The sequence below is a fragment of the Nannobrachium achirus genome (assembly GCF_963921795.1).
Source record: "Nannobrachium achirus genome assembly, chromosome: 19".
Classification (NCBI taxonomy): domain Eukaryota; kingdom Metazoa; phylum Chordata; class Actinopteri; order Myctophiformes; family Myctophidae; genus Nannobrachium; species Nannobrachium achirus.
Window position 1 is genome coordinate 3,378,969 of NC_137826.1, and position 27,440 is coordinate 3,406,408.

At 42.5% G+C, this 27,440-nt stretch overlaps 1 protein-coding gene across 3 annotated transcripts in view; it reads left to right on the forward strand.

Annotated features, from left to right (window-relative positions):
* The window catches only part of cadm1a (cell adhesion molecule 1a), a 484,161-nt gene that overhangs the window by 337,624 nt on the left and 119,097 nt on the right, over positions 1-27,440 (forward strand). For 2 of the 3 annotated variants that reach the window (XM_080749745.1, XM_080749747.1), the window contains exon 2: positions 20,413-20,430. The exons of the other annotated variant lie outside the window; for it this stretch is intronic. In XM_080749745.1, coding sequence (XP_080605871.1) covers positions 20,413-20,430 — 18 coding nt within the window. The remainder of the gene's footprint in view (positions 1-20,412; positions 20,431-27,440) is intronic. 3 annotated transcript variants of the gene reach the window in all.

The following is a 27,440-nucleotide window of genomic DNA, read 5'->3' on the forward strand; positions in this document are numbered from 1 at the left end:
AACCAGATGTTTGACCTGATCTCCCCCAAACGCAGCCACAAACACACAACTCGTGGCCTCATTTTAAACGACTGTATTGATTTATAACCCAGCCCATGATGCGCTTCTCTGGCCCGACTCCACTTATTTAATTGGGCATCTCTGTTTTGGATGGCAACAGGCCAGAAAGATACCGTGTGCATGATGGGACACGTAGGATTGTAGCGTCATTTCACTGTTTTTGTACAGTGGTTCTCAACCTTTTCAGGCTGCGACCCCCAACATAATCATATTTTAACTCTGGGATCCTCCCCCCCTGACGAGTACTAAGAGTTGAGTCATTACATTTATTTTCACAATTCCCGCTTTAATATTTGCCAATGTTTGTCATTTTAGAGGTAGGCTATTAAAAAGTCCTTAAATTGTCACTTTAGAAATGTGCAGATACCCCACACTCACACTTTATGTTGGTTTGTTTACTGTGGAGAGAGAAAACAATGTTGCACATCAAGTTAATCATCTGGGGACCCCCTAAAATAATTAGGGGACCCCAACCCACAGGTTGAGAACCACTGTTTTAGTACATTGGATATAGCCTATATATTGGACTGCATGATACTTGGTGAACCAGTATTAATTAATGAATTCATTAATTTTCTAACTAGAATGACAGCTTGTTACTCGTCATGATTTTCTCTGCAGAGAAAATGGTGTTAGCCATCCAGGTTTGTTGTCAGTTTATTATGTAAATTTGGGTAGGATAATCGGTGCTTGCAGACTCCACAGAACACAAATTACAGTATAAAAGCACGGGGACTTTGTGTATGCGTGGGTGAGCGAGATAGAGGCGTTGCAGCAACAGCATCTGGGCTCATCTTGCATCGCATTGCTTTTTGAGCAGCCTACGTCTTTCCCCGTTTCCCTGCCCTCGTTTAGCTTTAGCTCAGGGACGTGCAGAGAATGTTAGAGAGGCAGGGGCTGACATTTCTAAAAGGGCCAGACTTGGAGTAGAACCGCTGCTCCTTCACTTGGAAAGGAGTCAGCTTAGGTAGTTGGGGCATCTAGTACGGATGCCCCCCAAGCGCCTTCGAAGGTCCTCGATGCACATCCCACTGGGAGGAGACCCCACGGCAGACCAAAGACCAGATGGAAGGATTATATCTCCAAACTGGCTTGGGAACGCCTCGGTATACTCCCTGAGGGAGTGGAGGAAGTTGCTCGGGATAAGGACATCTGGAAGTCTCAGTTGGAACTGTTACCCCCGCGACCCGATTCCAGATAAGCGGTTGAAGATGGATGGATGGATGGATGGTGAAATTATAGAAAATAGCAGACCTCCAAGCTCACAACGTGAGGTCGGCTATGTTATGTGCGTGATACCACACTGAACTACTGTAAGCATAATCAAGTCAATACTGGAGATGTGGCGTAACAGCATGGATTTCTACACAGAGAGGGCGATTCTTTCAACGTAAGATGCTGCATTCAAGTTCAGGAGAGTTTGGACAAGGCAATTCTCTTGAATGCCGCCTTCACGTATGACCAGCTGGAAAGAGGGGCATTTGCATTTCTTTCACCATAGTAAAAACTGCATTCATGGTCTGAAGAGGGCACTTTTTTACAGACGGATAAAAGGGCAGGGCCTCAAGCCCCCTTTGATGTCTATGTGTGCACGTGCCTGAGCGTATTATTGCTTTCGAGATCATTATTACAAAATGTTTTTAGGAAGGATTTTAGCCGGGACTTTTGTGTCTCATTTAATTATTTGAGTCATCATAACTAATTTAGTTTGGGTTGTTCTCGTGTAGCGTGTGCTACTGCTCCATGACGATGCTGACCGCCTCTATTCTCTAGCAGTGTTTTGGGTCACAGACACATTTTTATGGCTTCCTTAATTTTGAGTTTCCAACATTTTGTTGTAATTATTTCAAAACATAAAAAAAAGAAAAGAGGCCAAAAAGAATATTTCATAAATAAATAACAGAAAAATCTAAGACATTACATAAATTAGAAAAAAATGTTTAAGAAGTAGAGCAAATAGACTCTACAAGCTCACAATGTGGTGCGAAGTGTCGCGTTGTGAGCTTGTAGATCTGCTATTTTCAAGTTTGGGTCCCGGCCTCCGGGCAAACGTGAAATTTCTCTTTTGGGTCTCGACTCCAGCTAAAAGGTTTGGGAACCACTGCTCGGGGAAATCTCGCTCTTTCGAATGACGATCATTTCGTTAAAGGAGCGTTGGGAGGGTTCGCGACTCACCCCACGGAGGTTAGGGTTAGGATAAGGGTTAGGTTTGGGTGTCGAAAAGATGACACATAGAAACAGACAACCCATTCTCACCCCCTCTGCTTCACCTGTCCGACGCGTTCCCAACTCGCTTTCTGCTTCACCCGTGCGACGCTTTGGGAACACCTACTGCGTCTACGGTCCGACGCGAACGGAGAGTTTTGGGACGAGAACGGAGAGTCTTAGTACGCATGCGCCGACATGTGTTTACTGGAATATTTTACGATGACGGCTGTCACGGGGAATCGAACCCCAGTCCCTGGATTAGCGTAACCATGCTCTACCGATTGAGCTAACCAGACGACTGGGAAATTCCCTGTTTTTTTGTGCTTTTATCTTTGACAACGTGGATGATAACATAGTCCCTTCTTTGAGCCGTATTCGGACGCGGAAGCAGTCCCCTGGTCAAAATGTACTATTCTGTCCATAACGGCACATAATTCGGTAACGCCGCTGAGTCGGCTCATGCGCCGTTCACCGCGGCGACTCGGTCGCTACCGCTCCCTCGGCGGCGGCTCGACGTTCATGGGCGCCTGAGACGGCACGGCTCCGTCGTTTATAGTGTGGCGTGAGTGGTAGCGACGGGTGGCTGGTAAACCAGTAAACCCTTCAAAGCGGTATCGAATCCCGCTTCGGGAACTACTTTTTTTTTCTTTCTTCTTAGACCACCTAATGCGTCCAACCCGTGAAACAGTAGGCAATCCCAAAGCGTCTATCGTCCGACGCAGTACAGTACTCAGTGATGTCATTACGTGCGCGTCCCGCGTCAAATACGCGTTCATGTCGCCCAGAGACGCATTCACGTCTTGTTTCTGGGGTCCCGGGGACGCGCCTCCATTATTAATCCATAATTTACCGCATCGCGGTAAAAGAAAAACATTAGCGATTAGCGAATCGCAAAGGCCGCGATGTTCTGCTAAGTAGACTTCCCAAGCAATATGGAGACGTTTAAATTTTTGAAATCCCTTCATAATTGACTACGCAATGATCAAATCAAACCGTGGTGTCTGTCTTTGCTTCCTATTAAACCTGCGGAGAGGAGAGGAGCCAACTGTCTGTCTAACAGCACGTACAAGTTTATTTCCGTTCCAACAGAGTAGGTTCCAACGGAGTAGGCCTACTCCATAGCTACAGGTAGTGAATGTTCTTGTAATCATTATAAATATAATGTCCTTAAATCCTTGTGCATTGATTAAAAGCTGCCGTTTGTCATAAGCTGAAAGTGAAAGTGATTTCTGTGCAACGGTGGCTGCCCCTCCTCTTTCCCCCGCACACACAACTTTTGGTGTGTGTCTTAGGGTGCTTTTTTTTGCCTTGATGAAACTTAAGCAAGGCAGCGACATGCGGTACTTTCTTCCTTGACAATAATGAGAGGCAGACAATACCATTACTGACATTTTGCTGAATATAAAAACGTTTTATATTGCTAATAGCAAAGTAAAAGGGAATCTTTTGGAAACTTAATGGGTCTGTTACTCGGTGAACAAATGGAACCAAATGGACCTGTTCCATTTGTAGGCCTACTCTAGTTTTTTAAAATGTAATATAAATTGGGGTCCCAGTGATATAAATATAATTAAATGCGTGTCTGTAGCCTAGTGTATTTAGAAATCCTAGTTCTAAGTTCAAACATTAGCCAAATTGTAAAATAAATATAAGAAATAGGCAAACATTTTGAAAATAGCCGATCTACAAGCTCAGTCTTTAGACGGCCTTAATAACCTATTGTGGTGTGTAAAATAGCCTATAGAAAAAAGTTAATAATAATAATAATAATGGTAATAATAAGGGTAGTAATAATAATAATAATACATAAAAAAGTATCGAAAACGGTATCGAAAAAGGTATCGTATCGATTCCCAGGTATCGAAAAAGGTATCGTATCGATTCAGAGGTGAACGATACCCATCTCCGCGGCGTTGAATTTTTTTGGGACCCATAAAATATCCCTGGGACTCATCCGAAAAACTCTTCTGGGGTCCCGGGACTCATTACATTAAAAACCTATTAACATCACTGAGTACTTGACAACGCGTCGGTTGTATGACGCTTTAGGGGTGAGAATGTGTTGAAACAGAGAAACATTCCCCCACTGCTCTACAGTATGTAGCCAGTCTCTCTGTCATCGTGGCTTTCTCTTTGATGTTTTAACCGTGTGATGTGTTCCTCTGTCCCCTATACCCATGGCCCAGGGTGCATCTGGGTTCGTGTAAACAACCCTTCTCACCGATAAGGAGGTCATCTGTCTTTTGAGAAGCATCGTGTTTTCTCTTTTCATCCGCCCCGCTCTCCTGAGGGGGTCACTGGTCTCTCTCGTCCCGTCTGTCAACACTCAACCAGCAGCGACTCATAACCTCTTTTTGTTATCTCTGTGTGAGGCCGGGAGGCGGAGATTATGTCTTTGCCAGTGTTGTTTTTGACAGCAAATTTTGATTTAGTTTTAGTCATAGTCTTTTGAATAAAATGCTCACAAAAGCTCACTACGCGCCGCGCTGCGATGCGTTGTGAGCTTGTAGATCTGCTATTTTCAGAAAGCAACACCTGAGCTAGAGCAACCAAACATAAAATGACTCTCTTCTCCCTAACGTTTTAGTCTAGTTTTTATTTTGTTGACGAAATTGCCAATATATTTAGTCGCAGTTTTAGTCATCACAGCTTAGTTTTTATTTTGTTTTTATTTCGTTTTTGTCAGTGAAAAAAACGCAGTCGACAAACATTTTTCGTCATTTCGTTTTAGTCGACGAAATCAACACTGGTCTTTGCCCCTGTGTGTGCGTGTATGTGTTAGAAGCCACTGGCGCGAAAACATCAAACTTTTCGCGCACACTTTTCGCTGCTACACCGGGCCACTTTACACTGTATGTTTTGGGCCTGTAACTATTACGGATGGGATGATAAGAGATATTATCGTTTATCGTGATAAAAAAAACACTCACAATAATCGTATCGTGGAGATTTAATTTATCGTGATATCGGTCCTCCGTCATGCACTGGGATCAATTCAGCTTTTATTTGCCGTGCTGCATATCCAATACCACTTAAACCCTCTATAATTCGTCAAAGGTACTTATAATATACATACCTGATAGTCTTTTTTTTCACTCTCTATCAATTGTCTTTAAATAGCCCATCTACAAGCTCACAACGCGTCGAACTTGTAGATCTGCTATTTTTTGGCGAATGTTCCGCCCCCAGGATAATGGATTTTGATTATTGCGATAATATCGTAAATTGCGATTTCTTTCGTCACAATAATCGCGATACGAAATTGTCATATCGTCCCATCCCTAGTCAACACTCACCCAGCAGCAACTCATAACCTCTTTTTGTTATCTCTGTGAGATAACAAATCTCTCTGAGGCGGAGATTATGTCTTTGCCCCTGTGTGTGCGTTGTATGTGTTTCGAAGCCACTGGCGCGAAAACGTCAAACTTTTCGCGCACACTTTTCGCTGCTACACCGGGCCACTTTATATCTTTTGGACCTGGAACTATTGAACGGTACACAAGTCGTCAGTTTACCCCGTTGCATTTTCAGCACTCGGCGGGTGTATAAAAGCCCTTTTAGCGCTAGAGTAATAAATGAGACACTAGAAGCCAAATGGGTTTTGAGATTTCCTGTGGGCCCTGACGCGTTGTAATGATGAATAGGTGGTCCTTGACATGGAAAAGGTCGAGAGAACCACCGTTTCTAAACTGAATGACAGCATTGACATGGGGGCGTGGGATGTCTAATATCAGTGCGCTAGATTGATATTAGACAAATTCTGAGCAAGATTCAGATTCAGATTCAGATTCAGATTCCTTTATTCACCATTGTGTAAAACACATAGGAATTTGTTTCGGCAACATTACAGGTGTGCATTCAATCCTTCCTTTTTTCACATATAACATGAAACCAACAACACAACAACACCGTGCAAGAAAATAAATAAAATAAATATTATAGTAAAGTGCAGTAGTGTTCAGTCCAGTAGTGCAAAAGTCATAGTTCTGGTAAGGGACATACCTTTGACTATTGCAGCCTCTTCTAGCCATCCGTCTCTCCGTTCCTCTGCCAGACAGTGCATTGAAGAGATGTCACGCATCTCTGATCTCCATTCCTCCGTTTCAGAGCTGAGTGCCCCAATTTCTGGACAATATCCCAGGGCTTGTTGTGGTTTGTTAGGTGGGAAGAATCTGCACTCCATGATAGCGAGTGAAGGGGACACTTTGTGCTCTGCACTCAACATGTAGAGAGGCAGCTGTATGCCAGCATAACATGCACACAAGCACGCAGGCAGGCAGGCAGGCAGGCAGGCACGCAGGCACGCACGCACACACACATAAAGCACACTAAGAAGATGCTTTATCACACTGGGATTTTGAGTGTGAAGGATAGTTTATTCACATCCAGTATTCGGCAGTACTTTTCCCAAGTAACGAGTAGTGTAACTTATTACAATTGCAAAAATAGCAATATTATTACATTACAGTGATACAAGTAATGTTATACTGTTACAATGAACGCAAATTGTTTTTGACAGAGAGAAGCGCTCCCTTTTCTTTGCATTGTTTGTCTATGAGCCATGGTGTGTGTCTGACTGTTCCTCTAACTTTGTAGAGCAGGGGTCTTCAACTTTTTCAGGCCAGGGACCCCTTAGCTGAGAGAGAGATGAAGCAGGGTCCCCAGATTCCATATAGTTTCATCGTTTGACAACACAATCAGTGTATTTTGGATTCTTGTCAATTTGTGTTATCAGATATTTAACCACTAGAACCGTCAATATGGTTCTAAAAACTTGACCTTTCAGTCTGTACTTAATGTGCTCTTTTTTCCCCTCTACACCAAACCTCTTTGCCGTAAATAGCCGATTGTGAGCTTGTAGATCTGCCATTTTTGGCTAAAGTTCTCAGAATATGGACACTAGTTCAAGTGGTTGATATAAAAGAGAAAAAGGTTTCTATCACACAAAGATTTGAAGGACCCCCTGTAGTAACTCTGAGGTCCCCCTAGGGGTCCCGGACCCCCTGTTGAAGACCCCTGTTGTAGATGAACCCGTTCATGTGCCCTACAGTAGTAGGAGGTTGATCTACAAGTTATCAACATGTTGCGATGTGACGCATTGTTATCTTGTAGATGTGTTCTTTTTTAAGTGACAGCGGGAAATGAGTTGGACATGGCAGAGGTGGATTTCATATAGAAGAGGTGTCAACAGGTGACAATGACTCAGAAGTAGTGGTAAAACAACCGCAACAAATAGAGAAATAACGTCAGTGATTCCCCCACAGTGGGAAAAAAAAGGCTTCGGGAAGCTAATGAAAACATTAGCTCTGACATATACAGTACAAGTTGAGAGCATTGCCTAAACTCTACAATAACACATAATAACACACCTTCCACTCCCCTCACACACACTTACATGCCTACATTTACATTAAATTACACGTATTTTGCATGTGATCCTGTTTTTCGGGAAGATAGGCATATTAGGCCCTTTAATACGTTGATAAATACCGAGCCATATCGAATAATACAGGCATTAGGCAAGACATAATTAGTGCTACTGTATATACATGCATTTTAGGCCATATATCTCTTATAGCGCATGCCTAAATGGCCTCATATTATAGGGGTATAAGTCTTCGGGGGGTTGGCTCAAAGGACATTTGGGGCTTTTATCTAGTACATGAAAGTAGATGGAGACATCAGCGAGACCCCTGTGGCATCAAAAAGGTCCCATGAAAGGGAAGAGTAGTCTCCTCTTCGCCCTTTGACAGCGGAGCCTTGCCTCGTAATTGGTTAAGATAGCTGCTCTTTGCTCCACTCCACTTTCTGGAGGTAATTGGAGTTTATGAAGTATTTATGCCCCATCTTTGCCTATATCAGGCCCTCATTATATATATGTATATCAGTGGTGTAAAGTAACTAAGTAGATTTACTTAAGTAATCTACTTTACCTGAGTATTTCAAATTTCCTATACTTTTACCTCTACTCCGCTACATCTCGGACACATATATTGTACTTTTACTCCACTACATTTATTTGAAAACTTTAGTTACTAGTTACTTTGCAGATATAAATTATAATCCTATAAAACATACATTAACCACTTTAGTCCATGAATTGAATACCAAGGACTTCTGATGTAAACAAGACCGTAAAAGGACTTATTTGGGATGTTCCTTTTAGGCAGGGTGTTTAACTCTACTTCTACTGTACTACATGTTTTATTGTATTGACTATACTTGTACTGTTCTCAACTTTTTGTCTAATGCAATATTCAATCAATCAATCAAAAGCCATATTTTATACTTACCGGTAATCTATTTGAAAATGGATGATCTACAAGCTCACAACGCGTCGCAATGTGACACGTGAGCTTGTAGATCTGCTATTTTCAAACATTTTGTACTTTTACTTTTGGTAATTTAAGTCAATTTTGACACCAACACTTACTCAAGTACATTTTGAATTCTGGACTTTTTCCATATATATATATATATATATATATATATATATATATATATATATATATATATATATATATATATATATATATATATGTTCTTCCTTGTTCTTAAGAAAGTGCCGTCCTCTTTTCATGTTGCCCTCTTTGTAGTCATGAAATGTAGCGCTGGTAGAACAGTGTGAGGGCTGCTATTATTACGCCGTGTGGTGCAGCCAGCCTGCTGTCCCATCTGTGACAGTGACTTGAGGGATGGAGCGAACACAGTCGCCACTTCCACTAATGAGCAGCTTTTATCTGGCAATTAAACCAATGTCAGTCGCTATATAGCCACCATTGTTTACAGATCAATCAACACGCACACACCCACACCTGCTTTCACAAGCTCTTTTGTGAAACTGACAATCGTTTTCATTCGTGCATTTATTTTGTTTGCAGAGATTTAGGCCTATATACAGTCATTGCTGTCGGGAAGAAACCTTACGATAATCGTATCGTGGAGATTTAATTTATCGTGATATCGTCCTCTGTCATGCACTGGGATCAATTCACCTTTTATTTGCCGAGCTGCATATCCGGTACCATTTAAACCCTCTGTAATTGGTAAAAGGTACTTATAAGTTGATAGTCTTTTTTTCAATCTCTATCAAATGTCTTTGCCAAAAAAATAGCCGATCTGCAAGCTCACAACGCCTGGGCCCTGAGTACCAAGGATTCACTGCGGGCCCCCCATGAATGTATTTCATTAGACTTGGGAATGGGAACGTCATTATTACGCGTCATTTTGTGCTTTAACTATTGAAAAATAGCAGATATACAAGCTCACTGCTGCGAGCTTGTAGATCTGCTATTTTTGAAAAATTGTGAAAAAGTTTTTTTGAAAAACCTATATTTCTATGTCAGTGGTGTGCTAAAACCTTTTCATGTGAAGGACCCCCAAAATGACACGTATTTGGCCGCGGACCCTCCTCTCAAAACATGTTGTTCCAGGGACCCCCCCAGAAGCAAAATTTGAGTTACAAATGTTCGCTTAAATACATTATGTTCAAAGATTTGCACACATTTTCATGACTTCTCAAAAATAGCAGCACTTGGTGCCGCGCTGTGAGCTTGTATATTATCTGCTATTTCTTCAATAGCTAAAGTATACATAATTAAGGTCCAAGGTCCCACCTTGGGCCCTAGTAACTCAGTCCCACTTTTCCCCCCCTTGTGACGCCCCTGCTCCACACACTGCTCAGCCCCAGCTCCCCCTGGATTCCATTCAACTGCAATGATCATTGTGTCAAATTGGACATGCCTTCCTTTCTATGACCCCCTGCTGGCTGCATCTGTGAACAGACAATACATTAAGTGACTGTCCACGCCGGGCCCCTCGTGTCCGCTGACGTGTACAGTACGCGTGTGCGGGTTTGCCAACAAGTCTGAAGCCTTAAAGGAGTAGTTCACCCCAAAATGACTTTTTTTCTATTGATTAGTCACGCCATGAAGACTAGAGTCGCATTCCTAAGACAAAAATGTGATATGAATGGGGGTAAATTTACTCGAATCAAATTTGTGTCTAAGGAATGTGCCAAAAACCAAAACATTTTATTGAACTCTACTCTCCATGGCATGAGTAATCAATAGAAAAAAAGTCATTTTGGGGGTGAACTACTCCTTTAAGCTCGATGCAGAATAGACCCAAATGTAATATTTTTACATGGGGGTACGTGGCCAAATACATTAAAAAAAAAATGTTTTGTTCTCCAGAAAACTGTTAGGATTTAAAAAGAATCTGCCTATATCAGTGGTTAAGGACCCCCAAAATGATATGTATTTGAACGCCGACCGCCATTTCAAAATATTTTGTTCCAGGTACCCCCCAGAAGCAAAGATTTGAGTTACAAATGTTCACTCTGAATTTGGGCCTTGCCTTAAGCTGGATGCAGAATAGATACACGGAACTCAGACCCGTTGGCAAATGAAAGTTTTTTTGGCAAATGAAAGTGGTTAGTCCAAAGAACATGGCGCTAACGAGCAATGGGAGATAAAAAGGGAGAAAAGCCATTTTACTGAGCCCAGAGAGAATGGATGTGAATGAGGAAGTGAACCGCGGTAATTCTTATCACGTTCCTGGAGGTTTGTTGGCGTCCGAAGTGTTAAAAAAAAGAACATTAAAGATGAGTTGGACAGTGAAAGACCGACGTTAATGCCGTCTAGCCTTCAAACATCAAGGATCAATGTGCTGTGGTTTACCACTACTCCATGGCCTTTTTTGGGGGGATATAATACTCTATATATGCTGTTGGCCTGCTATATTTGGAACCGGTAAATGCTCTACTTGTGACCTTGAATAATATAACGCATAGTCCCGGAAGTCAGTAGGAGCCGTGAGCTTGTTATTGTGGCATTTTGTCAGCCACTGACAGGGAAAATGTCCTGGCTGGAAGAATACTGAGGCCCCGGTCATGAATATTGTGGTTAATGTCTGACTGTGGGCCGCCCTCTCCTTATGGGCGCTCTGATCCACCAGGATTAAAGCATCCGTCTTGCTTTTCCCTCTCTCCCCTTAATGGTATTAGGAAAAAGGTGGATGGGCTTTAGCATTCTGTTACGGAAGATCTGATACGGGGACGGGCTGATTCAATTAAGTAAAAAGCAGGGCGGATGGGGGGAGGGTTAGTAGCCTCAGAGTAGCAAGCTCAAGTTAAATGGGTGGTTGTTATTAATGGGGCAGCTCTGCTGCTATTGGAAAAAACAACAACAAAGGATGCAATCATTAGGTTACTGTGAGACTCTGAAGCCTCTATCAGAGTCCAAGGTGAAGAGCTATCCACCGCAAATGTAGGTGTAAAGCTATCCACCTCAAGTCAGAAAATAAGTGAAGGCCATCATAGTCAGTCACAGTTAAGTCCTATTCACCGTGACTGACTGGTCCAGGTCGACCAATCAGTGAACGGGGTGAAGAGCCTATCTGTCTAAAAACAGAGAGATGTGTCGGGACTCGCGGTGGAAAGCTCTTCACCGCGAGGAATGACGTAATGTTGTAGTTTTATGACTCAAAAAGACTACACCGCGGTGGATAGCTCTTCACCGCGGTACCGACTCTGATAGGGGCTTAACATGCCATTCAGAACACACTTTATTCACCGTCACACACAGTATACGGCTGTAAATAAAGTGAGGCAACTTGGTCATGTTTTACTAGTGACAGTAAGAGGCTAATGTACCGCAGGCAGATCTCTTTCCAGCCACAGCTATGACATAATTACGATGTTCTCTGTAAGTAGCTGCATGATATTGTAGGCACGCATGTATAAGAAATGTCATATACCGGCCTAACAATTCCTTAATGGACTCTTTAGGATTCATAGAGGCCATTACGTTGACATCGCATCCGGGTATGATGGAGATTGCTTGTTTTACACGTGTCGGCTCTTTATTGATTGAGCCAAAAAAAGAAAAAGAAAAGAAGTGCTCTTAAATTAGATGGATAGTGCCACAGGAGTCCGTTTAACCAACGTCCTCAACTCGGTTTCACTTGAATTCCTCCAAATGGATTTATAATGCATTGCACTCAAGACCTTCCCCAAGAGTGCAAAAAAAAAAAAAAGCCCAAATTACTTTTTTTGTTCACTCGTCTTGTCCCACTCCATCCAGTTGAGAGGTCAGGTTGTCACTGAAAGCCACCGGTCCCATCGTTGTCTGGAGCCTTTGGGCTTCTTTTACTACAAAGTGTTTTGCCTCCCTCTACGAGAACAGGGTCCATTGATATTAAGGCGACTTGAGACGTTTTAGTGAGTTTGCAAGCATGGCATTTCATCTAAGTTTATTTTTTTATAGAAGCGGTGCATTGGTTTTATTTAATCCTGTGAATTGAAGACCGCTGCTTTGCATAACCTTTTGCCCAGTCGCAGGGTCTTGTCAGCATGTTGCATGTGTAGATCTTTCTAAGGAGTACAGTGAAAACGGAGCATTATGTCTTGAACCAGATGTTGTCAATGTATAAACATACACCATAGACATGTTTAACCATGTTTGAGGCATGCACAGTGTAGTGGGACGGACTACCTTTACGCAAGTATTGATTATTACTAGATATATTTCGTCATCCTCTTGAAAGTAGGCCTTATACACACACAGACACACGCATGCACGCACACACACACGTGCACGCACACACCGTTTGCACTAACGATGCAGTATTGTAAGTAGACTCGTACTGCTCTATACGTTGATATTTTTTTGGAGCGGTGAAAGCGCTCCCAATAGACAGGTATGGCCGTGGGTGGCTATGTGGCTGGCTATGTCTGTAGCCTGGCAATACCTTGAGTGGCCACACATGTTAAAGGAGGGGCGCTGTTGTGCAGGCACACACACACACACACACACACACACACACACACACACACACACACACACACACACACACAGACAGGGTATAGCTGCTCAGATTCACCGCTCCACTTCGAACCGAGGTTTGATTTTTTATATTCTCCGACACGGGAAAGACATTTAGTGATGAGGTGTGTGACGCAATGCTTTCGTCTGCCTCCCATGACATGGTTGAAGGTGTGACGGGACATAAAACCGAGTTCTTTCAAGGCAACCCTGAGGACACTGTGGGGGGGGGGGTCTTAAAAGGATCCCCGAGGACATGGTGGTGTAAGGGGGTCTTCTTCTTTCAATGAACCCCCAGGACATGGTGGGTGGTGGTGAGGAGGTTTCTCAGCCTTATCAGTGTGACAGCACAGAGCGTTCTAATCGCAGCCTGCCAGACACCAGTTAATTCTCATTTTCTCTCTCTCTCTGTCGGAAAGGGGGGAGCAGGAGGAGGATACAGGGAAAACATACAGGGAAAGAAAAAGAAAGGGGAAATGGGGAGAGAGAGAGGGAGAGAAGAGAGGGTGTTTGTGTTTCTGGGTTTTCATCTGACGACGTGATATACTGTAGGTTGCATCACTCGACAGATAAGCAGTGGTGGAAAAAAGTACTCGCATATTTCACTCAAGTGAAAGTAGCAATACTGCAGTATAGAAACACTCTGTTACAAGAACAAGTCTGGAATTCAAAAGTATGAAAGTGTTCAAAATGGACTTAAAGTACCAAAAGTAAAAGTACAAAATCTAGCTACCAAGCTAGACGATAGGATTGGTACTATTGCTAATCAGTTTTTAATGTACCACACTCGTCATGTCCAATTTCATGGACCTTGAAATCACCGATTTAATCAACACGTTATTGCTTGCATGCATGCTCGAATTCGGACTCCGGGTTAGAATGTTGTTTGTTCAGGGGCGCTGGAACTCCCAAATCCCAAGGGGAGCTGAGCCTGGAGGAGTTCATGCCTTTAAATTCACGTTTTTTATCCGGTTTTGGGTTATTTTTATTACGGTTTCGGGTGCTTATTCCCCGCACAACGGTGTAACAAGGAGCTATATAATTAGTTACTAGTTATTTTAGCACACAGTGCAACACACAGCACGCATGCACACACACAGTCACTCACGCACACACTACAAAATCGGGTATTATTTTTGTAACAGTTTTCTACAGTTTTTTATTCCCCATATTCACGATATTCCTGGCCCCGCCCCCGGCTTCCTGTTCATATCCTGAAAGAAAATAAAAAACATCATTTGGTTTCCTGTGTCCTTGCATTAAAGTGTCAGTAGAGGCGCTCTGGGCTCTTGGCTCTGAATGAACCGGTGTTGCCATGTCTGCTTATAATAAGCAATTGGTGTCGTTGTTTATTGGGCTTACTTTCTAATATTTTTTAAACCAGTGGTTCCCAAATGTTTTCATATCAAGGACCCCAGATTAACAGATTTGTCTACAGTCGCAGACCCCCATCTGAAAATATGTGGTGCCAGGGACCGCCACACAGATTTGTGTTGTTAAAATGTTTCAAAAATATTCAAATTATTTTCGTTTTTTCTTTCCTCTATATTTTTTAAATAGCAAATATACAAGCTCACAATGTGTCACAATGTGACACATTGTGAGCTTGCTGATCTGCTATTTTCAAATGTAAATGTAAAGTAGTAAAACTGAACCTAGTTAATTCTATTGGGCTTATTATTCATAGACCTGGCCGCTTGTCTCTGGCAATATCTGGCAACAGACAATTCCCTGTCACTTCCTTGGGATCTCTTGTTCTTCGACTTGGGAGGAAGAAGAAGATGTTTAAAATGCTCCAGCGCCCTCTGTAAAAGGAAAATGGCAGCCTCCATAGAATGGCCAGGAATATCGTGAATACAACGGTGTTAGTCAGGGACGTGCACACATAGACACTAGGGGGTGCTAGAGCACCTGCCTTTTTGCCTTCCTGGATCAATGTGCCCTTTTCATAAAGTTCGTTTTTTGTACAGTGTTTGTTTGTTTTGTACAGTGCTCAGTATGTGGACCATGGTGACATCGGTCAATTCTGGATTAAAATCTTCTAATATATATATTTATGCCCCAAAATGCTCTGGAATCTTACCACACATGCAGGCTATCTGTGATAAAAGCAGCAATCTCATGTTGTGAAGAAAGTCTCAGCACAGCTGTGTGTGTATTTACCACTTGCAGAAGTAATGCCATATAGTCTTTTTTTTTTCCTTCCAAAAGTTAAAATTCATATTTAATTTCATTCATCAGTTTGTTTTGTCTCTGGATACCCAGAACATATAATATGTTTTTTGATAATCGACTGTGATCTCATAAATGATTAATTGATTATTCAATTAATTGATTCATGCATATCAATAGACATAGATATGTCACAGCAGGGCATGTGTGCATATCAATAAACCATTGTCTGAACATGTTAATGTATAGGTGTAAGCACCGTCCACGTGACATCATTCAAATCGCGTCCCCCCAAACATTGAATCACCAATGCAACACTGCCCATCCCTAACTACTAGGCAGTCGACGGTTCCACGCGCCGCACAAGGTGCCCTTTTTTATTCACTTGAGCACCCCCTCCTCAAAATGTCTGTGCACGCCCCTGGTGTTAGTTTGCAACAATGAGCCTATAGACAGTTTCTAGTTCTCAAATAAATAGACTTTGGTGTGCCATCAAAGCGGGATTTAAATTTGACTTCCCTTCTGACCGGAAGTGGCAAGGTGACCATGTGATTAGGTCACCATGTGATAATCAAATACCTTTTTTCAACATATTTTATTCCCCAAAGTCAAATACATTATTGTTTTAATATAGCTCTGTGTGCGTGTATATATAGGCTTATTTAAAAAAAATAGAAAAACAAAAAAAAAACGTTTTTTGTTTTTTTTCCTCCCCACCACCAGGGGAGCTGCAGCTCCCTCAGCACCCCACTTCCAGCGCCCCTGTGTTTGTTACATGTTCTGTATGTACGTGTTGGAGGGTATGTGTACTGGTGTACACACACATGTGTTTGAGTGTCCATGCTGGTGTGCCTGTCCATGATGGATGCATGTGCATCCATCATCCATCATGTTCTCTCGCTTTGATAGATGTCTAGTGTGTTCAAGGCCATTACAAATGAGTTACAATGGAGGATGATTCGGACAGTGGTGTGCGGTCGGAAAATTGTAGTGTGACATATAGTTTGTTTGCTCGTGCAGCCTGAGTCAAGAGGTTTGTGTCAAGCCTCCCTTACCTGATGAACAGAACAGCGAGGGAAATACTGTAGCACTTCAAGCAGGCTCGGATTTAGAGGGGTTGAATCATGGGTGGGCTCCCCATAACTCCAACCATAACTTATAACCAGGGGGACTGCCCCATAGGTCGAACTCCCGTTGGTTCGAACAGCGTCGGCAGGTTAGATAATCACCCGCGTCACGGTTACTGAGGTTAGGATTTGGGGTTAAGGTTAGGTTTTGGTGGTCGGACCAAAGCGTGTTCGACCTCATGACATGTTACCATAACCAGGAAAACATGCATCCCACTGAACTATTCTAGTTGCTACGCTTTCCACAACGAGAACAACAAGTGGTTGGCCTGTTTTTACAGTCTACAGTACATTGTGAACACATTCTGAACGGATTTATGTCAGTCAAAATGTGTCTGTAATCCTTTATTAATCCACTGTCAATGAGAGAGAGAGAGAGAGAGAGAGAGAGAGAGAGAGAGAGAGAGAGAGAGAGAGAGTGAGTGAGAGCAGCTATTGACATTAGGGCTGTCATGATTATGCCATTTTACATGACGATTAATTTTCTCTCAAATAATTGAGATTAACGATTTAATTGTGTTTTTGTCGTTGACAATTACATTTCTGTTTGGATTTTAGGCTTTGAAGTTGCACATGGCAGATATGACACATAATCTAAACATACAAAGAAATTACTGACATATTTGACAACTTTATACTTAAATAAGAACATTGATAGTGGAAATAGCCAATCGCGACGCGTTGTGAGCTTCTAGATCAGCTATTTCCACTATTTTTTAAATGTTTGAACACAATACAAAATGTTTCAACATGTTAACGATTATGACGATTATCACAAAATAATTGCGATTATGTAAAATAATTTGGGTTCTTTTGCAAAGAGGTGAGAGATCTCGGTGACAAGATATCTCGTCTCTCTTACTTCCCTTCCCTGGCACATTTGTTGAAACTGTTTTCATTGATGGACCAGTCAAAGGAACCCCTGCAGCATTGTTAACGTGCATGTTATGAAATACAGGAGCTAATGAATTGCTGTGTGTAATGATGGGCGCCGTACACGTAAAGAAAGCGAGCTGTTGCAGGTTGTGGCCAGTTCCACAATGACTGAAATGTATCTGGCAAACGTGGCTGTGTAATTCTGACAAAAAGAATGTGTCTGCATATTTTTGTTCTTGTGTGTACACCTTGTGCAAACATTTTATGACTGGGGTTTTCACCCTGTCGGGGGAAAGAAAGAAAATCTAAATGTAACTGACATACAACATAATAATAAAAAAAAGAGAAATCCTCCAGTAAGCTACGCTTTACAATTTGGACATTAACAACAACAACAACATTAAAACAACAATCCTGCTTTACTCTGCTAAATCACTGTGGCCTCCACTAGGCTATATATCCTCTGTTATTTGCTGCTTTAAATCCAAGCCCGGGGACTTTTACCACTCCAGCCTGGAGTGGTTGTCTCAAGATCTGTATTTGCATACAGTATTTCTTTGTTTTTGTTTTGTTCTGTTGGCACGTGAATGTGCTCTTACAAGAGTGTGCAAGCTCACCAAGAATTGTCAGCCTGGGTGAGCCAAGAATAGAAAACAGTGAGCGCGGAGGTTACATCGAGCTACTGCACTCCCTTGGCTGAGGCTCAAATGTAAAGAGAGACGTCAGAGGCTACTGAAGGGCCTTCATTAAATGCAGCTCAGGCCCTGGCGAAGCCCCGGTTAATGTCCCTAACATCTCTAGAGTGGTCCGGCACATTGCATTCACTGTAAGTGACTCATGTTTAATAATGCATGCATCTCCCCAGGTCCTTGTCATTCAACCTCACCTCTGGAGCCAGATGGGGAGGGAGGGCCCTGGTGGAAGAAGGGAGGGATAAGTAGCCACGGCTTGCCCCTGAGGAGCTAAAATGACCACTGTGGTTTTTCTTTGCCGCCTTTGAATTTACTTGCCGTGGAGCGTTGCTTGTCTGCATCATTGATGTGTGACCCTCCATGCACCGGCCCACCGCAGGTCGGGACATGCGAAGCTCATCTCCAAGGGGGTGTCCGTCGCCGGTAGAGGGCCGCGGCTCTTGTGCAGGTGGAGCCTGTAGATGCACTTCTATGCTCGAGCCTCACTTACAGTAGATACTGTGAGGCTGAATTGCACCTATTGTACATAAATACTGTATATACTGTGAAGTTTTTGGAGCGGTGAAAGCGCTCCCAATAGACAGGTATGTCTGTGGCTGGCTGGCTGGCTATGTGGGTATGTCTGTAGCCTGACAGTACCTGTACCGACCACACATGTTAAAGGAGGGGCGCTGTTGTGCAGGCACTCAACACACACACACACACACACACACACACACACACACACACACACACACACACACACACACACACACACACACACACACACAGGGTGTAGCTGCTCAGATTCACCGCTCCACTTCGAACCGAGGTTTGATTTTTAATTATACCGACCTGTTGCACATAGAACACACTGTGAAGTTGTTTACAAAAAGTTAAAGTACATTAGCTACTACGGAAAAATAATGCCATTGGTGTATAAAGTACACCAAAATGTATGCACATGTAACAGCTGAGGATGCTTTTTTCATTCTCTCGCTCTTTTGCCTTTTGCACTCTCTTTCTTTCCTAAGTCATTATTACTTATTACTTATTATTTTATCTTTAGATGTGTCGTTTTCTGTTGTTCTGCTTTATTTTATATATACCACTGCATTGTCTGTAAGGAAGCCGAACAAGAATACGTTTCACTCTTATGTACCTGTACAAAAGACGTAACAATAAAGTACAACCTTGAAACCTTGAACCTTGAACCTTGTGGACTGCGTAAGCAGGGCACAACCCAAGCCAGACAGCGTGGAGGAGGTTGATAAAACAGGTTACGGCATATTGTTTTCCTGTTACGGAGATGTTTTTGAATTGAGTGGAGGCTTATTGCAACCGAAGGTCGCAGTTTACTATGAGAAACGTCACATCATGTCCGTGTCCGTGTACTGTACTTCTTTACGGCCTATGGGTTTGCCGCTCTGACATCACGCTGACTCTCAAGCTCTGACATCACTGTGATGTCATGACGCTTTGTGAACTTGGAGGTCTGCTATTTTGGCGATTTTCACCAAAAGGCCCTTTTAGAAATGTCAGCCCCTGCCTCTCTAACATTATCTGCACGTGCCTGCTGGAGAGATGAGGACCAAGACATTCTATGATCCAAACTTCACTACTCTCTCTCTCTCTCTCTCTCTCTCTCTCTCTCTCTCTCTCTCTCTCACTCTATTTGGCAAACATTCGAGAAGATGCTTTTTATTTACTTGCTACTGTTTGTAGTCAGAGCACAGCGTAAAGCCTAGTTTGGCTTAAAGTCCTGTGGCTGTCAGGCTGTGCAGCTCATTTGTCATGGGGGAAGAATATTGACGGCAGGAGAAAATATAGACCTGTGATGTCATTTATTGATGTTCCACCTCTGCAAATGTTATTATACAGCCATCGCAAAAATCTTGTCTTTTACAGGGTTACCGTCTTTGTACATCAATTGCCACAATGTCACGATGATGGTTATTGCATACAGTCCATATAAAAAATACATATATATAACAAGGAGCTATTTCCCTCCTGGGAGATGTGAATGTCTTGTTGCATTTTGTCGTTGTCGAGTGGAAACCTTTTATCTCCAAGTTTCAAATTGGTACGTTCTTTTGCAAAGTAAAGCCCTGCTTCATCATACAAGGCCGGCGCACAAAAGTAGTGAAAACAGCAGATCTACAAGCACACAACGCCTCGCGGTGCGAGGCGTTGTGTGCTTGTAGATCGGCTGTTTTCACTAGTTTAGATCATTTTTAAAATGATAAATGCAAAACTAATGGTTTTGGACATACAATTAGGTTTTCACCCAACAACGACGATTTGCTTCCCTGCGCTGTTCTCTTCTGGTGGTGAGCACTGCGATGCAATGGCAACTGGTGTCTATTGGTGACTGCTTTGAATGCTAATCACTCTTTCCTTTTCTCTCCTTCTGCCCTTCCCACCTCCCTTCTCCTCTTCCTCTTCCTCTTCCTCCTCCTCTGCATGACTCAGGAGTCGCCCAGTTCCCAGGTAAGCCCTCCCCACTTCTCCTGTTTGCTTTGCCGTCCCTCACAGCCTGCATTTAATCTGCTGTCTCGTCCTTATATAGAGAGGCTGCCTCTCAGCATAAATTTGCTGTTTCTGTGTGCCGCCTGTACTGACTGTTTTGTCCACAGCGTTTCTTTGTTTCGATTGTCTCAACACCCCGGCTGCCTCTCTTAGTTAGTCTCGCTCAAGCATCTACTACGCCACAGTTTATTCAACTCAAGATGCTGTATCATGATGCTGTCGTCTTCTTCGCTGTGTGACACGGACAGTTTAAATTCCCCACAAAGGTTGGCCGCGCGGAGCGAACATGAATGCACATGAATGAACATGAATCACTAACCCATTCAGTTCAGCTGTGAAGCACATCATGTGCTTTAGTCCAGTGGTTCTCAACCTTTTCAGGCCGCGACCTCCAAAATAATCATATTTTAACTGGGGACCTCCCACCCTGACGAGTTGAGGCATTACATTTTGTATAACACATTTCCTTTGTGAGCATGATGTAGATTGACTATTTTCACAATTTCTGCCTCTAATATTTGACAATTTGGCCAATGTTTAATTTGTCATTTTAGAGGTATTAAAAAGTCATGTTGGGTTGTACTGTTGACGGAGAAAACAATGTTGCACATTAAGCTAATCATCTGGGGACACCCCAAAATAATTTGGGGACCCCCTTGGGGTCCCGACTCACAGGTTGAGAACCACGCACACACGCGCACACACGCGCACACACACACACACACACACACACACGCACACACACACACACACACACACACACACACACACACACACACACACACACACACACACACACACACACACACACACACACACACAGGCTATAATACTTGAGGCCTAGAATACTTTAGGATTGTTACACTTTGGGGTGGATAGTGGAGTTTAGAGGAGAATTCCAGACTAGCCGTTTTACCACGTTAATCTGATGTCATGATATTCCAGAACGATCGGTACATGTTCTTTTCTTTTAGTCAGGAACGCTCACGTCAAAGTAGATTTAACCATTTATTTAGGGGCGGTTTAGCTTAGGGGTAGAGAAACCGTTATTAGAGCACGAAGGGTTCCCGAAGGGTTCCCAGTTCGAATCCGGGCTCCCCCTGAGTTAATGTCTAAGGGTCCTTGAGCAAGACTCTGAACCCCTAATTGCTCCCGGTGAGCAGGTTGGTGCCTTGCATGGTATCATCTGCCACCGGGGTATGAATGTGTGCGTGAATGGGTGAATGTAATGCACAATCTATGTAAAGCGCCTTGGATAAAAGTGCTATATAAACGCACCATTTATTGCAACAAATGGAATACAGTTAAACTTGGCGTTAAAGGGTTCCACGTTGGGAGATGTTCCCTGAATGTTGTACAGTACATGCATGCCTGCTATGCAAAATCAGGGAACGTTATGCAAAACCCCCCATAGGTATACAATAGTAGTACCAGTAAGACTGCTTAATCGGTAGATAATAGACTGTCAGGTCGCATACACAAACTTTAGAAGGCAATGAATGGTAGCCAATCAGGAGGGAATATGGGAAATGGGTCAGATCCAAGTTGATGACATGACTCTAGACATACTAGCGTCATGGTGGCGCTAGAAGAGAGGCATGTGAGAAATGAGAGGTAAGAGGGTTAGAGGTTGTGGTTTGGCCGCCAAGGATTGTGTGTGCAAAGTTTGGCATGGATAGTGGCAACGGTGGTGGAGATATGAGTAGGGGAAAAGTGTGATGTGACAGACAGACAGACTGACAGACTGACAGACTGACAGACTGACTGACAGACTGACAGACTGACTGACAGCCGGTGGAGGTTTTGATAGTAACTGCGAGGGAGCTCGTTCCAGTGTTGACAACCTTTAATAAACAGGATATTTTGACTGTTTAGTTTAGTTTATTTTATTTGATCACTCACATACATTTATCAGGTCATACATCCACTTATAGTGCAATGGCTTAGTGAAATTACCGTTACGGAGCGGATAAAAGCGCAGAACTTTTTTTTAGGCTTCTTTAGGACCTAACGATGGATTTTATAAGGGTAAACATCATGGATTTTTGATGTTTACCCATATAATATCCATATCAAGTTGGGCTCCCATAGACTTTCTATACAGGAGGAAAATACCCAGAAAGAAAATCTGCTTTAAGTAGGATGTGAGGGGTCTAACTAGGGGTTTGTCATGATTCTGAATCCATTGCAAGCATTTGTTTTGCACAAAAATCTTTCCTTGGGCGAGAAATGGCCCCGCAAAATGATGGTTTAGTGATGAGTCATCATTTTTCACAGTTTTTTGGGTGTTTTTGGGGGCCATTTCTCGCCCAAGGAAAGACTTTTGTGCAAAACAAATGCTTGCAATGGATTCAGAATCTTGACAAACCCCTAGTTAGACCCCTCACATCCTACTTAAAGCATATTTCTTTTCTGGGTATTTTCCTCCTGTATAGAAAGTCTATGGGAGCCCAAATTGATATGATGGGTAAACATCAAAAATCCATGATGTTTACCCTTATAAAATCCATCATTAGGTCCTAAAGGAGCCTAAAAAAAAAGTTCGCCGCTTTTATCCGCTTCGTTTCGGTAATGTCAAAAACCAGCGTTAAGCAACTGAGCTAATATTCATTGTTACAGGTGATCAAAAGGAATAGGCTGAAGCTGAAAGCTTATGAATGCCTATCCTAGTATACATGGAGTAATTACGATTGGTTGTTGCAGTGTTTAAAATGTAGGTATACATCGGCCTATAGCAGATATGAGAAAAGAATGAAGAAAAGGAAAAAACAAACAAACAAAAACAAAACAAAAAAAAGAGAATAAATAAAATAAATGGAGATGAAGGAACCATGATAAAGGGAATTTCCATATCTACATCGAAAAATATGTTATAAGAGTATACAATTTTACCATCTAGTAATAATGATAATGAGAATATTAGTGATAATGAGATAATAGATAGTATAGATACTGAATACATGCATAAATGATTAAATGAATAAATGGATACATGTACATAAATTTGAAATTAAAAATTAAACTCCAATGACAAAGCAAGTAGATTATATTATACTGTATTTAGCAAGGATATTGGATTTGAGTACATTTTAAATTGTAAAATATTTTTACTATGTTTGATCTCTTCTGTCAAACTGTTCCAGATCTTAACTCCACAAACTGAAATGCACTATACTCTTACGAGTGGTCTGAGCACTTGCTTGACTGAAAGCAGACTTTCTGCCACTGACCTCACAGTCACCTCTAGACACTGACCTGGTATCATGACCCCTGGTCGCTCTCACTGTGGATAAACTCCCTAAGAGACCATCCAGACCATTTAGACATTTGTAAACTAAACAGGCATTTTTAAATGTACTAAAATGTTCTGACTGAAATGCCTCCAAAAAGCCTCAAGCTGCTGTAAAAAGGCGAACGTCTGCTAACCCACACCCCGGCTCAGAGCTGTGGTGTGCTAGAAATGGACTTTTCTTCCGCCTCTCGACTGGCTTAACGTCCTACATTGTTCACCTCAAATAGCATTTTGAGTGGCCAGCTGTGGACATGAATAACACGCTCCTCATTAAGAAAAATAAACGTGAATAAAGCTGTCACAATTACCCCATCACTGGGGCAAGTAAACCACAGAGCCCTCATTTTTTGCAGCTCCTGTTTTGGCTACGAACGTGACTTGATAACACATGAGGGAGTTAAGAGTGTTGAGAGACTGACCTTTATGGCTTCCTCTGACAGACCTCTCTAAGCTATCAAAACTAGAGCCGAGCTAGTTTGCTGTTCAACTCTTGGTTAATTCATGTAACATCCAATTAGCTATAGTCTCTGCTTGCAGAATCAGAATACAAGTGCTTCTGTATATTTAGCAGATGGCTGATACATATTTGCTATCAACTACACAGAAATAAATATTGTTTCAGCCAAACAAAGGAATCGACGATACTAAAGCGTAAAAGATAAAGGCATTGAATAATTGTGTGCTTCATAAAGGAAATGGAGAGTATTTTGCTTCAGGATGGCACGGTATACTGTGTTAATGATGCATACTTAGCTAAACAAAAAAACAACAACAATCATAAATGCATGAATTCCTTTGAGGAATATTGTAAATGTTTGCATAGATGCATTACCAAATGTCTAAATGAGCTGATAAAAAAGATTGCATTGCATTTTCATTTTTTGTTTAGCTTTGGTTGGGGTCTTTGTTTTTCAATGTCAAATTGAAGTTTGATTAATACTATTCAGATAATATTATTATATATTTGGATTTAAGTGTTTTTGTACTACAGTGTTTCCAGACCTTCGTTGACTTTTAGCAGAGGTCCTTAAATCAAGTGCTTATTTTATGCAATTATAATTTGCATTAATGTACTGTTTGTGTCATAAGTACATCCAGACAGAACGCAAATATTATGTGGCGATAAAATTATTTGTCGAAAGGTGGTTGGTTTTATACAACAAATAAAGGCTTCAACATGTATTAATGAGGCATCACCAAATTAACAGTTCGCTGTGAAATATTTGCCAGCACATATGTGGAAGGACCTTAAGTGTGGTTTGAGCTTCGTGGATGGGTGGCACAACATCACAACAACAGATTGCTTCCTTTATTCCAGTGGGAGCCTCTGTTTGTAACCACAGTAACACAACACTCCAAAACACTGTCTGCTAACCGAACCAGCATGTAAAATTACCCTCGGCATCGCTTATCCGACGCAAGCGCACACACACCCGCACACACACACAGTTTTGTTTTTAAATCGCAAAAGAAACAAACAAACAACTTGTAGCCATTAATGAAGCCCTGACATTTACCGGTATTCAGCCCTTTCTCCTCTACCAGACCTTTTTATTTCAGTTATTAATGCCAGCAGCAGTTATTTAAATACATACATGGATTAGAGTTGAACCGTGAGAGCTCCTTCTTTGGGGCGGATAGGGTGAGGTCTAGTGCTTTATTGGCCCTGTGCCCAGTTAGAAACGGATACTACGGCCTGGATCACTGGCCTGGCGGCCCAGGCAGCGAGGCTCCTATGTAGCCTGTCAGAGTGTCACAGGTTCGAGTCCCCCTTCTCGACGACTGTCTCTAACTGTCTCTCTCTCCCTATCTCCTGTCCATCCTCACTTCACAACTATCAATAAAGGCCCAAAACAAAATTACAATGTATTCATTTAGCAGACGCTCTTAATCCAGAGCGATTTACAATAAGCAAGGAGAGCACAAGGTCACATCAAATGCATAGAAATAGTCATTTAAAAACGTAGGTAGACCAAGAACCTATCACCAGTTTAACAGTAGAATAACCAAAACATTTGATCAAAAATAATAAATATTCTATCAGGAAATCTATGATGTGTACATCGAAGCTCTTGTGTCCGCAGTCACACTCTTGGTCTGCAGCTGGGGGTCCGTATTGTAAGCCCATGGAACTGTGTGAGAGTGGGAGACACGAAAAACTCCAGCTTTGGATTAACAGCGTCTGCTAAATGCCTAAACTGTAAACTGTGGCGCTGCCTCTATGCACGGTGCATCAGTGGTCATTCAGTTGTCATTATTTCATAATATTTCTGCCGTGCATATTTCTAATTCGCGTATATATTTTGTGTCGCATTGTTGTAGCACTTTGGTTCTCAGTCATTGGAAATGTGCTTTTTAAATAACATTTGAGTTGAGTAGAGTGGTGCTACAAAGCACGGTGCATCAGTGATGCTGCCTGACTGCCTCTATGCCAGGGGTCGGCAACCCAAAATGTTGAAAGCCGCAAAAAATTATAAAAGCCTTATTGTCGTTGTCGGGTGGAAACCTTGTATGTCCAAAACTTCGTTTTATATTTATCATTTACAAAATGAACTAAACTAGTGAAAACAGCAGATCTACAAGCACACAACGCCTCGCACCGCGAGGCGTTGTGTGCTTGTAGATCTGCTGTTTTCACTACTGTTGTGCGTCAGTCTTATATGATGAAGCAGGGCTTTACTTTGCGAAAAAAAAAAACATACAAATTTGAAACTTGGAGATAACAAGGTTTCTGCCCGACAGTGACGATAAAAAAATTGTTAAAACAAAAAATACATTTTTTCCCCCCCATCTTTTTTCATTTTCATACATTTTTGAGAAAGCTCCAGGGAGCCACTAGGGTGACGCTAAAGAGCCGCATGCGGCTCTAGAGCCACGGGTTGCTGACCCCTGCTCTATGCACAGTGCATCAGTGGTGCTGCATCCATGCACGGAAGTGCCTCTTGTGGCTCAAGGCCCCTCGAGACAGTGCATCTCCGTCGTTTGAACAGTTTCTCTCTATGTCTTTTGAGGGTTCGAGAACGGTACTTCCATTCCCAGTGCAGCGGTGGTGCTGCACAGTTATTTTACATATTTGGTTAAACAGTCCTAAATGGTGATCTGTGCATCTGCCCCTCCGATCAATTTTTCCAAACCATGAGATTCTGTTTAGTAAATATCAGTGGCTGACGAGAAATCAACGTGGACCCAAGCTGTTCCCATAGCAACACAACTGACAAGGTCTAAAGGCCTACTGTATGTCGTCTGCTCATTCTGAGAGCTTTCCAGATGAGTGAGTTCAGACCACAGCTGCCTCGCTGATGCATTTATCACTTGACTGACACCCCCTCCCCCCCACACAGACACAATCAGATTGAACACACACACACACACACACACACACACACACACACACACACACACACACACACACACACACACACACACACACACACACACACACACACACACACACACGGCAAAAGCCCACCACTCGTGTGATCTTGACTCTTGACTCCACACAAACACCATCTCTCTCCGTCCAGCCCCGGCTCCCTCGTGAACCCCCGTTTTCCTGGTCATTAGCGCCACTGCTAGCAGCCGTCTCCCTCTTGCTCTGTTTACCTCTCTACTTGTTTGTTTTCAATCTCCTCTGAGCAGCATAGTTACAGGGGGGGTGAGGTTTGCGAGACCCTCTCTG